Source organism: Tauraco erythrolophus, chromosome 28 (assembly GCF_009769465.1).
Source record: "Tauraco erythrolophus isolate bTauEry1 chromosome 28, bTauEry1.pri, whole genome shotgun sequence".
Classification (NCBI taxonomy): Eukaryota; Metazoa; Chordata; class Aves; order Musophagiformes; family Musophagidae; genus Tauraco; species Tauraco erythrolophus.
Genome location: NC_141492.1, coordinates 827,278 through 841,042, shown reverse-complemented (window position 1 = coordinate 841,042; position 13,765 = coordinate 827,278). Strand labels below are relative to the sequence as shown.

The 13,765-nt window shown below is 57.3% G+C and overlaps 1 protein-coding gene across 1 annotated transcript in view; it reads left to right on the top strand.

Annotated features, from left to right (window-relative positions):
- Positions 1 to 12,935, top strand: part of ADAMTS10 (ADAM metallopeptidase with thrombospondin type 1 motif 10) — a 44,776-nt gene extending 31,841 nt beyond the window's left edge. The window contains exons 15-24 of the mRNA XM_086627577.1: positions 5,131 to 5,264; positions 6,146 to 6,269; positions 6,830 to 6,910; positions 8,470 to 8,633; positions 9,055 to 9,181; positions 10,147 to 10,276; positions 10,912 to 11,116; positions 11,349 to 11,525; positions 12,255 to 12,411; positions 12,826 to 12,935. Of these exons, the coding sequence (XP_086483703.1) occupies positions 5,131 to 5,264; positions 6,146 to 6,269; positions 6,830 to 6,910; positions 8,470 to 8,633; positions 9,055 to 9,181; positions 10,147 to 10,276; positions 10,912 to 11,116; positions 11,349 to 11,525; positions 12,255 to 12,411; positions 12,826 to 12,935 (1,409 nt within the window). The remainder of the gene's footprint in view (positions 1 to 5,130; positions 5,265 to 6,145; positions 6,270 to 6,829; positions 6,911 to 8,469; positions 8,634 to 9,054; positions 9,182 to 10,146; positions 10,277 to 10,911; positions 11,117 to 11,348; positions 11,526 to 12,254; positions 12,412 to 12,825) is intronic.
- The last annotated feature ends 830 nt before the right edge of the window (positions 12,936 to 13,765 follow it).

The following is a 13,765-nucleotide window of genomic DNA, read 5'->3' as shown; positions in this document are numbered from 1 at the left end:
CATGGCAGAGAGGCTGGACTAGATGGTCTTTGAAGGTCCTTTCCAACACAAACCCCTCTGTGATTCTATGACTAGGACTCCAGCAGCACAGCTACTCACCTCTTCACTTGCCTGCGGGATTTTCTGTTACTCAGTGTCGTTTGGATGTCAGAGCTACATCTGTGGGGGAGGCAGGGAGCATCTCTTGCACCTCCACCCTCTCCTCCACGTCGTAGATCAGATCCCCAGGGAATGGCCCCTTATCTTCCTCTCACGGTGGGTGTTTTGCTCTCAGGACCTGCGTTTACTCCTTGCGGCCCCTGTGCTAGCAGGTTCCCCCTACCCCAGCATTAAGGAGACAATGAGGGCTGGCCATCATCTCCCTTGCTCCCTCCTGGGTTCTTCCAGTGGTGCCCAGAGAGCTCTGGGGTGGTGGGTGTCAGTCCCTCCCTCCTTCCCTCCCCACTGGCACAAGCAGTCCCCCAGGGTCCATCCTTGTTGGTGGCCTCGTCCCCTGGCAGTCTGCTCTCCAGCTGGGAGCATATCTGCTCTTTGGGTTGCTTTTGGGCACATGTCCCCACTTTGGGAGCCGTTCACCACCCCAGCCCTCTGCTGAGCCTCTTTCCCTGTTCAGCTCAGCTGATGCCTTCAGCACTGCACTCTTGAGCCACCCCTTCCCAAAAGCTGTAGTGGTGCAGGGGTGCCTGTGCCGTTTGCTGATCAGACACCAGCCCCATGGCAATGCGGGGAAACATCCCACCCCCACCTTGAAGACAAGGAGTACCCCGCTGACTTGGATGGAGGTCACCGATCCCACAGGGAATTTGGGAAGGGAAGGAGCCACCTGCTGAAAGCCTGACTCCAGCCGCCAGGTCACTGGCAAGTTGAGGTTGGTTTTTGTGTGGGGCTGGTTCAGTGCGTTTTCCTGGCGGTGATTTGTAACAGTTCTGCAAGACACAGTCCCAGTGAGAAGTGCTGAGCTCAGCCTTTCGGAGCCCAGCAGTCAGCAGATACCTCGTGGAATGCGGCTTTAATTGTTTGTTTATTTTGCTTTATTCGCTTAGTTATTCATTTTGCTCTTGGCGGATGCAAGAGCCAAGGGAGAGTGGAGCAGCTCACGGGGCTGGAAGAGGGATGGGGAGGAGCAGGGCCTTGCAGAAAACAGGAGATTGCTCATCATACATCGTAATGCACTTTAATTCCTCTATGGGACAGAGTAGGCAGGAGGAACAAAACATCCTCTGAGGCACCATGTAGCCAACCGAAAATATTCTATTCTATTCTATTCTATTCTATTCTATTCTATTCTATTCTATTCTATTCTATTCTATTCGCTGTATTAAATATTAAAAGGAGGACCAGCGGCAGACCTGACTGTTGCTGACCTTGGACTGCCCAGCCCAAAGCGAAGGTGGGCGGCTCTCTGCGGGCCGATGCATGGCCAGGGGGTTCTCCTCCCTGGAGGTGAGGGGGTTAGGGACCAGCACAGCATTTATGGCAGACTCTGTAGGCTTTGGGGTTATATGGTCTTGTCTGCTGCTCGTTTCCCAGTCAATTAGTAACATTCACCAGGCAGTGGGCAGGCTGAGGAAGTCTCCCTCGTTCTGTGGAATTGGGTTCTTCTCCCATGGTGGTGAACCCACCTTGCACAGGTGACAACGGGCACTGTAGAGCCTCTCCTGCCCCTCTGCCGCCAAATGCCCCATGGGGTTTGCACTGAGGATCTCACTTATGCCCTGCGGATGTGGGTATCACTGGGCAGCAGTGAGCCAGCCTGGGAGGATGCAGAACGCTGCCTTGCTCTGCCAGGCCTAAGGCTCCCACCCCAAAACGCACAGCTCCCACCAAACTGTTCACGTGCTGGGAGATGATGGGCTGGATCCTAGCCGCTGGTGAAAATATGGCCCTTAATTCCCATTTTCAGGAATGTCAAAGCAAGTCATGCTGTTTCAAAGGATCTTTCTGGACTCCAAAACTCGCCCTGGTCTTGTTGCTGTGGTTGGTGTTGCTGTCTGGGGGACACACAGTTGTCACCGTCTAGGTGACAGGTCCAGGGCTTTAGAATGGTGTCTTTTTAACAAATCACCTTAACACGGACAGGGTGACAGCCAGACTACCTGAGTACCTCTGGGCCAGCTGAGTGCTGAGGAAAGTCCAGTTCCTGACATACGCTGGGCAGTGATACCAGCCCCCCTTTCCTCCCATCAGTGGGAGGGCGACCTGGCTGCCAAGGGCAAATCCAGCCTGGAAATTGTCACCAGGAGGGTGTGTTGGGGATTGGTCCTGAGCTCAGGTGGTCCAGCTGGCTTGCTGGAGCAGCCACAGTCAGGATGCAGATATCAATGCAGGGTCGTCCCTCTCTCTGGTCCTTCACTCTCCCTCTCCCCATTTCTCTCTCATAAGACTTTTTCTTTTACGGTCAGAAATCCCCCAGCCTTTCCTAAGGGGCAAGATAAGGAAAGCCATCAGGGATTCATCTCATGTGGAGCAGCAGCTGGGTGGCTGGATGACCACTGGAGCCCCAAGTCCATGCATGGTCCCTCAAGTCCAGTACCCACTGTGAGCTCTTGCAGGCAGGAAGGTGATGGGCGCTGAGTTCCCCGGCTGAGCAGCTTCCTTCCCAGGCTCCTTCTGCCCACGTGAGGTGCTTGGAGCCATTGGGATACAGGGCCTGCGTCGGCAGCGATGGGACTTCACCAGTGATGGGCTGGAACCAGGGCAACTCCCTGCATGGAGGTCTTGCTCTCTTCCACGTGTTTTCCTCCCTCTCTGCTGAACTCACTTCAAAAGGAGGTTAAATGGTTGAGGATTTAGGCATTCACGGACACATGTGCACACATGAATCTTCCTGGGCTGCAGCAAGGGGAGGGCACTGAGGAAACCCCCATGAACACCCCCAGCTCTGCCACCAGCTGAGTTCATGCACTCGCTGCAGTTTTGCAGCCCTGTAACAAAGTTGGCAATTAAGGCAAAAGAAGAAATTTGCCTTCCTGCCGTCAATCCCTGATCTTTTCTTTTCCCTCTTTTCCTTCCTTTTTTTTTTTCTTTTCCTCCTTGTTGTTATGTTTTTCATTCCAGTTTTCTCCACAGAAAAACTTTCCTCTTTTGAGGCCGTGACAATTACTCTCGGGGCTCCTTGTTGCTGGCGGAGGCCCAGCTCCAGCCCGGGCACGGGGCAGCGGTGGTGAGGAGTTATGATAAAAAAGGAGGATCCTGCAGCCAACTGAGAGCTGCTAAAAGGGAGCCAGAGCTGGGAGCGAGGTGGAAACAGGCTGTGGCAGGGGTTAGCTGGCAGCAGGGAACTGCAGCAAGGTGTCTGCAGGGGGTCTCCTTCCCTTGTAGCTGGAGACAAGGAAGGGAACAGGGAGTGCATGGGAATAGCTTAGCAAACCTGTCTGAGAGCCCAAAATGAAAGCCCAAGTTTCCGGCTGTTTCTCAGCTCTGCTTCATTCCATAGTCTGCCCTGGACTCCAGTGCCGGCAGGAGAGAGCGTGACGTTAGAGAGCGGCACGCGGGCAGGGACAGAGCGTCCCGCGCAGCCAACGGAGCACACCGGAGCGCACCGGAGCACTGCCAGCAGCGAGGCCACCAGCAGGAAAGGTGCTCCTGAGCCAGCAAGAACTGGCCAAATCGCAGACACATTTCGGGAAGGGCCAGCAGAAGCCCTTCTCCCAGGCTGATGGGACAGTTGCATGCGCAGGGTGTGCGGTTGCCGGTGGGGCTCGGTGGCACGGTTTCTCCGAGCTGGGAGATCCCGCAGCCAGCGTAGGTCCCTCGTGATTTGTGTTTTCTTACCTTGCTGGTGGTGTTTCGCACCTGAGGTCTGGCTGGACAGACCTGGGGGTCCAGCCGTGCCGTGGTTAGAGGGCGGTGAGTTTTCAGGGTCATGCCTGCGCTGTTCCCATCGGTGGCCCTGGAGCTCCCTCGCCAGGCAGGAGCGAGCCCGGGGTGCTGCGGTGGGGGGTTGACTCTCCAGAAGGAAGATTGATTGAGCCTTCTCTAGGGGCTTGCCCAGGCATCCTGCTCGACAGCATGCCTCCCAGCTGCCAAATTCCTCTCTTGTGTCTCCTCCCATTCCTCCCGCTCCCAGCATTGCTTTTTCTTCCCCCCAGCTGCATTCAGGTGCTCCCAGGCATAGCTGGGCCACCCCTCCCCTCCATCTGCCCCTTTGATGTGCTGTATCGAGTTGCAAGATTTCGGTTGCTCCTGACCTAGGTGCTTCCCAGCTCTGGCACGTGGCTCAACGACTGTTGCTGGTGCCTGCAGGAGTGAACTGCCACTGCTCAGGCATGCATCGCTCTGCCAGGGCCATGCAGGCTGTTGGGTCTCCTTGGGATGCTTGGTACAGGCAAAAAACGCCGCAATGTGCACCAGCATTTGATAAAATCCAATGACAAGAGGCTGGAAACTGCTCTGCTCAGGTGTCTTCTTCCACAATCAGTCCCACATCCGGTTCCCAGGCACCATAAGCCAATATCCAGATATCCAGCCTCTGTTCCTTGGATGGTGTTTTGGCAAGGGGTGTTAGGAAGCAGGTATTCTAGCTATAACTTGAACATTCTTCCTGTTCATTCTCATGCAGCTGTCATTGTCTTTGCTGTGAAAGACTCAGAATTCACTAAACTTGAACAGGGAGAAAAGGTTGCTCTGGCCTAGCAGCTGGTCTAGGAGCTGAAAAACTTGGTTGCACTGGTCTAGTAGCTGAAAAAACTTGGACAAGTTGCTTAAAAGCTGCTGCCTCAGTTTCCCTGTCTGTAAAATGAGCACAAGGGTGTCGACAGCCATTGTAAAGTACCAAGTGACCCAGACAGGAGTGACCAACACCAGATTAGAACAGATCAGTTTGTTTCCTTCCCTGTAACATGGCCCGTGTTTCCCAGGCTGTGCAGAAGGGACAGTGTCTTGCCATGTGTCGGTGTCCAGTTCAAGGGACTTGACTCAGTGTTGATCAATAAGGAGGGTGCTTGGGTCCTTCCATGGGTCCTTCCACCCAGCAGGCCCATCTGCCTGGGCACCTAGAGCTGTACAGTGGGCCAGGTGCAGGACGGAGGCGTGGGGAGCCTGAGGGTAAGGCAGTTATCCAGGTCCGACTCCCCACGTCTTTCCTCTCTCTCCTTGGCAGCATCATTTGAACCTCTGCTTCTTTCCCAGGGGGTGTGAAAGCCTGTTCCCTCAACTGCCTGGCCGAGGGTTTCAACTTCTACACGGAACGAGCCGCAGCCGTGGTGGATGGTACACTGTGCCGACAGGACTCCAACGACATCTGCGTCAACGGGGAGTGCAAGGTGCTGCCGGCGTCTGGGACGGGCTCGGGGCGGGGAGGCAAGAGCAGACCCCTGGGTAGGGGAGCGCTGCCCTCCACATATCTGCATGGACACGGGCATCCCTCTGCCTGGGCACCCGGCTCACCCGCAGGAGCAGGAGCACATCCACCTCTGGGCTTGTGCCCTTTCGCTCTCCAGGCACCGGGTGCCGCGTTGGTCTGCGTTAGCCATGAGTCTCTGCATTTACAGTCCATGTAGCTCCAGGCACTTGATATTTCCCTTGAAATGGGATCTGGAGGGCTATAAAAGTTTAATTATAAGAAAGCGCTGTGGGAGTGGCCAATGTCCCCCAGCAGGCAGGCAGACAGGCTCCCTCTCTGTCTCTGTCTGTCTCGCTTCCTGTGTCTCTGGGATCTTTTTGTCTCTATGAGGCTGAATATACTGTGGAACAAAAGGGGGATTGCACCATAGGTAGCCACAGCCATGCTGGTGAACCACTTGCCAGCCCACGTACTGTGGCAGCGGGGCAGAGCCGGAGGCTTCGCATGGTCTCGCTACCGCGATGCCGGTGCTGCAGGGACGCAGCTCTCCCTGGGCTGCCGGAGCTCCGCCAGCTCAACGCAGGCACCCTGACCTCTGCCTTATCCCGCAGTCACAGGATTTCTGCTTGTGACCCCTCCAGCCTTGAAGAGAGACACCCCCCAGGTCCGTCCCTGGAGAGGGGTGGCGGAAGGACAGGGCTGGGCAGAGGTGATGTTGCTGAGTGCTGCCTGGTGCACGACGGTGCAATGAAGGGGAGGGAGGTGGAGCCCAGGGGTGGGCTCCCTGGGATGGTGCAGGTCAGGGGTGGGATGGACAAGGCCCCACCAGGATGGCTAATTCCCTGCTGCTCCTTCCTCCAGCATGTGGGCTGTGACCGTGTCCTGGGCTCTGACTCAAAGGAGGACAAGTGTCGCGTGTGTGGGGGAGATGGCAGCTCCTGTGAGACCATTGAGGGCGTCTTCAACCAGTCCCTGCCAGAGGGAGGTAGGGAGCAAGCAGCCTGGCCAGCACAGCTGGTGTCACCCACCCTCGAGTCCCTTCTTGACTTCACCTGCTCCTGGGAATGCTCAGGACAGGCAGGGACACATCCCAGAGAAACACCCCAAAGGGTAGGACCAGGTTGCAAGCAGGGAGCAAATCACTCTGGTTCACCGACTGAGCTGTGTCCCAGCCACCGCTGGCACCCAAGTCCCTGACACAGAGCTCCAAGCTCCTTTCCTCCTCCCCAGCTCATGCTGCCCTCAAGACAGGCTGTGGAGATATCCATGGACATCCCAGCTCTACAGCAGCTCCCCAGCACCTCCGGTCCCATCACGAGAGCCCGCACTGCAAAGCAAGCAAGCCACTGTCCTGGCAGGCCACGGTGCTTTTTCTGTTTAATTGCAGTGTGTGGCTGAACGAACATCTCCGCGCTGCCAGCATCTCCTTTAGTGTTCAACCCATGGGTAACAGGGTGGCACACGCTCCCGTCCGGCCCAGGGCAGGGTTGGCTCCGGGCTCGGAGGCTGAACATCACTGCTCACCAGCCCCGGGTTGTCTCACAGGTTACGAGGAGGTGATCCAGATTCCCAAGGGCTCCGTCCACATTGACATCCGGGAGCTGAACCTCTCCATCAACTACCTAGGTGAGATGGGGCCAGGGAATACAGAAATCCCAGCCAGACACCCCTTGGTCTGCCATGTCCCTGCGGTTAATAGCGTGTGGGAAAGGCTCAGCAAGGAAAAACCTCCCACTGTAGCAGAGGATGGGGCTGGGGTCCCAGCTTGGGGTTGGGGGCAGAGGAAGGGCAGCATGTCCCAGGCCAGCGTGGGCCATATCAGTGTGACCCACACAGCCCCTGTCCTGCCCCAGCGCTGCCTCCGTCCTGCACTCACTGTTCAGCAGCGTAACCCTGAGCAAACCCCACACCCCGCCATTCCTGGCGTTGTCTGTGGCTCCTTGGCATTCCCCCCTCCACCAGCATGTTGGGCCGGGGATTAAAAATAGACCTGCGCACATTTTCCTTGGGCTTAATTTTCCAGCCAGAGTCTGGCTCGTTTTTACAATGGGTGTTTTTCTTTTGCCTTGTCTTCTCTTTCTGTCCACCAAGCGATGGATAGTGATCACAGAGGGGTGGACGGGGTGCTGTGGGTATCACTATCAACAGTGATCTTATAGCAGCCTTCCAGTACCCAAAGGGACTATAAGAAAGCTGGAGAGGGACTTTTGACAAGAGTATGTAGTGACAGGACAAGGGGCCATAGTTTGAAACTGAAAGAGGGGAGATTTCGATTAGATCTAAGGCAAAAATTTTCCACGATGAGAGTGGTTGAGACACTGGCACAGGTTGCCCAGAGAAGCTGTGGCTGCCCCATCCCTGGAAGTGTTCAAGGCCAGGTTGGATGAGGCTTTGAGCAACCTGGTGTAGTGGAAGGTGTCCCTGCCCATGTCAAGGGGGCTGGAACTAGATGGTCTTGAAGGTCCCTTCCAACCCAAACCATTCTATGATTCCGTGATTCTATGACCGCTGCCACCAGCCTCTCCCACTCTGGGATCTGTCCCTGCAACTCAGTGGGAGCGGAGGGAGCATCCTCCATCCTCATCAATACGAAGCATCCTCCCTGCCCCAGAGCATCCCGCAATGAGGTCATCGCCAGCAGTGAGGGCGGGAGTGGCACAGAGCTGGACTCTGTTGGTGGCAGAGAACAAGCAGGGAGAGCGTGGGAACAGGAGCAGGAGCGAGCAAGCGAGCCGATCCCCCTCTAGTGACTCGCTTGGGCAACCACAGCCGGGCTCCTGGGGACCAGCCTCCTCCAGTAGCCTCAGCAGCCAAGACCCAGCTTGCCCAGCTAGATTTGAGCCTGGCTTCACGGCCACAGGTTGCCACACTGCCAGGTGTCCCTATCACACCCCCGGGCAGCCGACTGAGCTCCTCGAAGCATCATCCTTCCACAGCGAGGTGGTAAGCGAGCTGAGACAAGACGATGGGTACATTAGTCCCACCTCTGCGAGTGACTTTGTGTGACCCCGACCCAGCCACCCGCTGTATGTGCCCCACCTGTTCCCTCCCTGTACAATGAGCCTGATGTTATTCACCCTCCGGCGTAGCAGCGCTCTGAGCCTGGCAGATGAGAAGCGCCCAGCCGAAACTGGACACGTGTGCCTTCAGCCTTTCTGCTAACCCTTCCTCTCCTGTCCTCGCAGCGCTGAGAGGGGAGGGCGGCGAGTATTACATCAACGGGAAGCTCTCCATCGACCCACCGCGGCGCTTTGACATCGCAGGCACGACATTCCACTACAGGAGATCCCCAGAGGAGCCTGAGTCCCTGGAGGCCTTGGGACCCACCAACATCACCCTCTTTGTCATGGTTGGTAACATGGTTCCTTTGTACTCCCACCTGGTCCGGGCTAAAGAGACCTTGCCATGACTACCTGGGAATTGGAGCTAATCAGCCCCTGTTCTTGCTCTCTGGAGTAAAGGGGCACAGAGATCAGAGATATATTGGGCTAAATTCTCAGGTCTCTCTCCATACTCTGCCAGGCTTTGGAACAATTCAATCTTTAAGCACACAGGAGCTTGTTCTCTGATCGTGTCACCTTCACGGCTGCACCACTGTCGTCACTGGTGGCTGCCATGTCAATGCTGGAAGGGACTGGAAAGGGAAGGGGGATTGATTTCAGCTGCCTGGATTTTAGAGAGCGCGCGGAGGTCGTGGGACGCCATCTGGATGGTCACAACCATGCTGGACATCAGTGGCACTGATGCCTCAGTGGTGCCTGTCTCCGCAGGTCCTTGTGCGGACAGAGCTCCAGGGGATCCGGTACAAGTTCAACGCGCCCATCGGCAGGGATGCCTCGAACCAGTATTCCTGGCACTACGCTCCGTGGACAAAATGCTCAGTGCTGTGTGCGGGGGGTGAGGTTTGACCCAATATCAGCTGGGGCGGGACACGTGTCTGCACTCCTGTGACTCTCGCGCTGTGTCTGGGCCACACGAGACAGCACACGGACTTTAGCATCTGCTTTGCTCTGACGGGGCTCCCAGGTTTCTACGTATTCCCACCCTGCACTCGGCCACGTGCAAGTTGGTGTCAGTCAGCATGATCTCGTGGGCAGAGCGTCAGGGTGAACAACCCGGATGCCGTTCTGCGGCTGGACCGCAGGTGTAGGTGGCAGAGGTGATGGAAGGCGGCATGATATGCTTGAAATTCATTTACTTGTGCAAAGCAGGACAGGAAGATGGTTTGAACAGCCCCTCTGGCCTTCAGGGCTACATGTCTGTGAGCTGAAACACCGCTGATGCTTCCCTGAATCCCTCGGGCTGGTTCCCGTGGGGATTGACACAAGGGTTTGTGCCATGTCTCGTGGCTCTGGAGAACCTGGCTACGAGTGACTGAGCTGGTAGTCAGAAGAAGAGAGAAATGGTTTAAAAAGCAAGACTGAGCACTATTCCCTGCTTAAAGCTAAGGGCCCTGACCTGGTCTCGTGTGCTAGGCCTCGACAAAGTGTTGCCACCTCTTGTTCCAGCTATTCCTCCCAGTGCTGCCCAGAAAGTGTCACAAGACCAAGGTTAGAACTGGTTTATTTGAGGTTGAGATCCTTGAAACACTTTGATCCTCCATCCTTTGAAAACTCTGATGGGTCCTGCCCTGGCTGGTGAGCCTTCATCCCATCCATCTTTTTTTGGAGATGTTAGAGGCAAAGGAGTCCTTGGTTATGATTAGAGAAGTAGGTTCAGGCTTGATGAGGTGCAGTGACGAGTGGCTGCCCTGTCACGTTGCCCACGTGGAAGCAGAGCTGTGGGGCTCGTCCCTGCAGCCCGGCTCAGTGCCAGCCTCAGGGTCCTCCTCCCTTTCCCCCTTGCCTCTTTTTTCTCGGCAGGCAGCCAGATCCAACCTGTGGTATGCAAGAAACTTTCCGATGGCTCGACTGTCTTCAACCATTTCTGTAGCCCTGAAACCAAAATGCCAGAGCGGCAGAGGCCGTGCAATACCGAACCGTGTCCCCCGGCGTGAGTACCGCAGCTTGGAGCAGATCGAGGGAGCGTGGGTGGAAAATCAAGTGTGGAGCAGAGTGAAATTCCCTCCTCTCTGCTATTCCCAATTCAGAGTCCTCTGTCAGAGTCCCCAGGGGTGACACTACCCGGTGGGACCAGGTCTGCTGGGGAGGGGGGACGGTTTGCTTCTCTGTGCCCCATCATGGGCACAACACAACGCGCAACCCGCGCAGCCCCTGTGCATCGCTGCGGGGAAGGGGCAGCGGCGATGCAGGAGCAGAAACCTGTGTCCACCGCAGTGGAGACACGAGGTTACACCGTGCCTTGCTCAGTGAAAGACGTGCCGAGCACACGGTGTGTTGGCCAAGGTCGGTCTCTGAAGTGTGACCTCCTCCCTGTGCCGCTACCTGCAGAAAGGAGCCCTCCCCGTATGGTCCTTTGGTGCAGAGCAGACGCTCAACTCAGTCCTTCAGAAGTTGTCCCAGCTCCTCCTTTGCCAGCCCTTGCCCCTGTCTTGAAGGGGAAAGGGCGATGTGGAAGAACTCTGTGGTTCAATCAGAGCTGCCCGGGAGGCTGTAGCCAGAGTAGGAACAGGGACAAGCACGGACCACCGTGCCCCTCATGAGCTTTGCTGTTTTACCTGTCCCCAGGTGGGTGATTGGGAACTGGTCTGACTGCAGCCGGAGTTGCAACGAAGGCGTCCGCACACGCAGCGTCTTCTGCAAGCGTAAGATCTCTGCCACTGAGGAGAAGACCTTGGATGATGCTTCTTGCACCCATCCACGGCCGAAGATGCTTGAGCCTTGCAATAACCAGACGTGCCCTCCAGAGTGGGTCGCCCTGGACTGGTCTGAGGTGAGTGCTTAACATCAGCCCTCACCTCTCCGGCATCACTGGTCCTCAGGAGGACAGTGTCAATCACTGGGCCAGAGGATCGGTGATGGCTGCTGGCCATGGAGAGTGTAATGTAGGAAATGGTCTTGTAGCTCAGGAGACAGGCAAGGTGGGAGCACTGGTGGGGTGAGCTGGTGCTGCCTCTCACGGCTCTTGGCTGTACATCCTGACCACGCGTGTCCTCTCCTGGCAGTGCACCCCAAGCTGCGGGCCAGGCTTCCGCCACCGCATTGTCCTCTGCAAGAGTGGTGACCACAGTGCAACTCTGCCCACCTCCCAGTGCTACGAAGGCTCCAAGCCCCCCACCAGCATGAGGTGCAACCTGCGGCGCTGCCCACCACCACGCTGGGTGACCAGCGAGTGGGGAGAGGTAGGGGTCATCCTTTCCGTGGGGTTATTGAAGGAGAAGACTCTGTCTCCTCCAACTCTCAAATCCTAGTGCACATGGGGCTTTTACCCACCAGCAGAACCCAATGTGGCCGGCCACCACAACTATCTGTGGGGCAGCAGGACTCTGCAGCAGTGTTCTTTGCCCCCCTTGGCTCAAGAGGCCGTTGCGATGGGTGGCCCAAGCGCACGGCTGACCCAGGAACTCTCCTGGGCATAGCAGGGCCCCACGGAAGTCATTGGAGGGCCCCCGTGGGTATCTGCAGGGCAGTGCAGGGAGGCAACAGAGCAGTGCAGTGGGAGCGATGGGCTGCAGAGGTGGGCTGGGCGAGCTGCAAGCAGGGCCACCACCGGTCCACCTGCCACAGCCCAGCCAGGTGCCTGCGGTGGGGCGACGCTAACAGTCCTCCCTCCCCACTAACACCCCTCGAGCTGTGGGGTGACATCGGGGCGCAGGAGCGTGGGAAAGCCCAGCGATTTTAGGGCCAAATGGAGAGCGCCCCGCTGAGTCCTGCAGGGTCGAACCAAGCTTTCGGGATGCGAGGCCGCAGCGCTCAGCCGTGCCAGTGAGGTCCCTGCAGCTGCTGGTGAGGGGAGGGACGACTGCCTCCAGCACCCTTGGTACCTCCTACGACCCGGCCGTGCGCTCTCCCGCCGCGTTACTAAAGCCATGGCAGCCACCACAGCTCTGTGCTGTGCTGTTTCCCGGCAGTGCTCTGCGCAGTGTGGCCTTGGCCAGCAGAGAAGATCCGTCCAGTGCCTGGCTCACACTGGGCAGCCGTCCAGTGACTGCGTGGAGACCCTGCAGCCGCCCGGCATGCAGCAGTGCGAGACGAAGTGCGAATCGGGACCTACAGACAACCCCGAAGGTGAGGGAGATGGGGGGACTGGGGAGGGAAAGGTGAAGCCCTGCCAGCCTCGGTGGCCACCCAGCACAGGGACAGCAGAGCCAGCACAGCCCAAGTCAGGCTCTAGATGCTGTGCAGTGGAGTGAGGCTCTTGTGGGGAGACCTGATGCTGTCCCCTCTGGTCAAAGGGGCCAAACTGGCATGCCGTGACCCTGAGAAATCAGGTAACTGCACCTTGGCAAAGAGGGACTTCCAGTAGTGAGGTTCTCAGTAGCTTCTTCAGCACGGCTGCATCTTGCTGCCTCCTGGCAAACAGCCCCCAGGAGCTGGGCATTGGGGTGCAAAAGGAGCTTGCGGAGGGCTGGTTAGAAGAACCCCCAGGGGCTCCTGACCCCCGAGGCAGCTGTAACCTGCTTCCTTCTGTCACCCATCCAGAGTGCAAGGATGTGAACAAGGTGGCCTACTGCCCGCTCGTCCTGAAGTTCAAGTTCTGCAGCCGGACCTACTTCCGACAGATGTGCTGTAAAACGTGCCAGGGGCACTAGGGACACAGTGTGACCCCCGTGGGAAAACTGGAAGGCAAAAGCTACACCGGAGGGCCGCCGAGCCGTGCCCTTCCTCTCCGCCCCGGGAATCTCCCCTGGGTCCAACACAGACACTGGTCGTGCTTCCGGTGGGAGCCGGCGTCACCCAAACCCGTCCCCCAAAGACATGCACCCTTCGCCCCCGAGCTTCACAATGGCAGGTTCCCAGTTAAACCACTGCCAGCCGCTGCAGACACCGCCACGGCCCGGCGCGACAGGAGCCGGTCGATGAGCGGTGGGAGAGGGAGAAGCGGGGCAGAGCGCGGCAGCAGGGACATTACTTGAAATTCTGACATTGTTATTTATTAGTAGCGGACCCAGGTCCTGCAGGCGCCGAGACAGCCACCGAAGCGGCACCACTCGCCCCGTTCCTGCCTCGTCCTGTTCCGTGCCCATGTCCCGAGGGCTTCACGAGGCATCGTGGTCCTCGGTGGGGCATCCCTGGAGAGGCTGAGCGCACCGGGGGCTGCCTTTCCCTCGGGGATCCCAGGGGAGACAGGGAGGAGGTTTCAGGTGCCACAGGTGACAAATGTGGCTTGTGGCTTCTGGGCAACGGACAAAGATGAGCTGCTGTGGGAGCGGGGTTGGAGCAGGAGTGTTGTTTTCTTGGTTTGCATCCTGTCACCTTGAGACACGCAGCAGGGGACAGAGAGCAGGTCACTCAGTGAGCAGAGCGGTGACACCAGTTTAACTGGGAGAGAGGATTATTCAAACTCTCTTAACAACCTACTTTCATGGGGGTGTCCCCCTATTTTTCCTTAAAGTCACTCTGTATGACCATTTTTTTATTC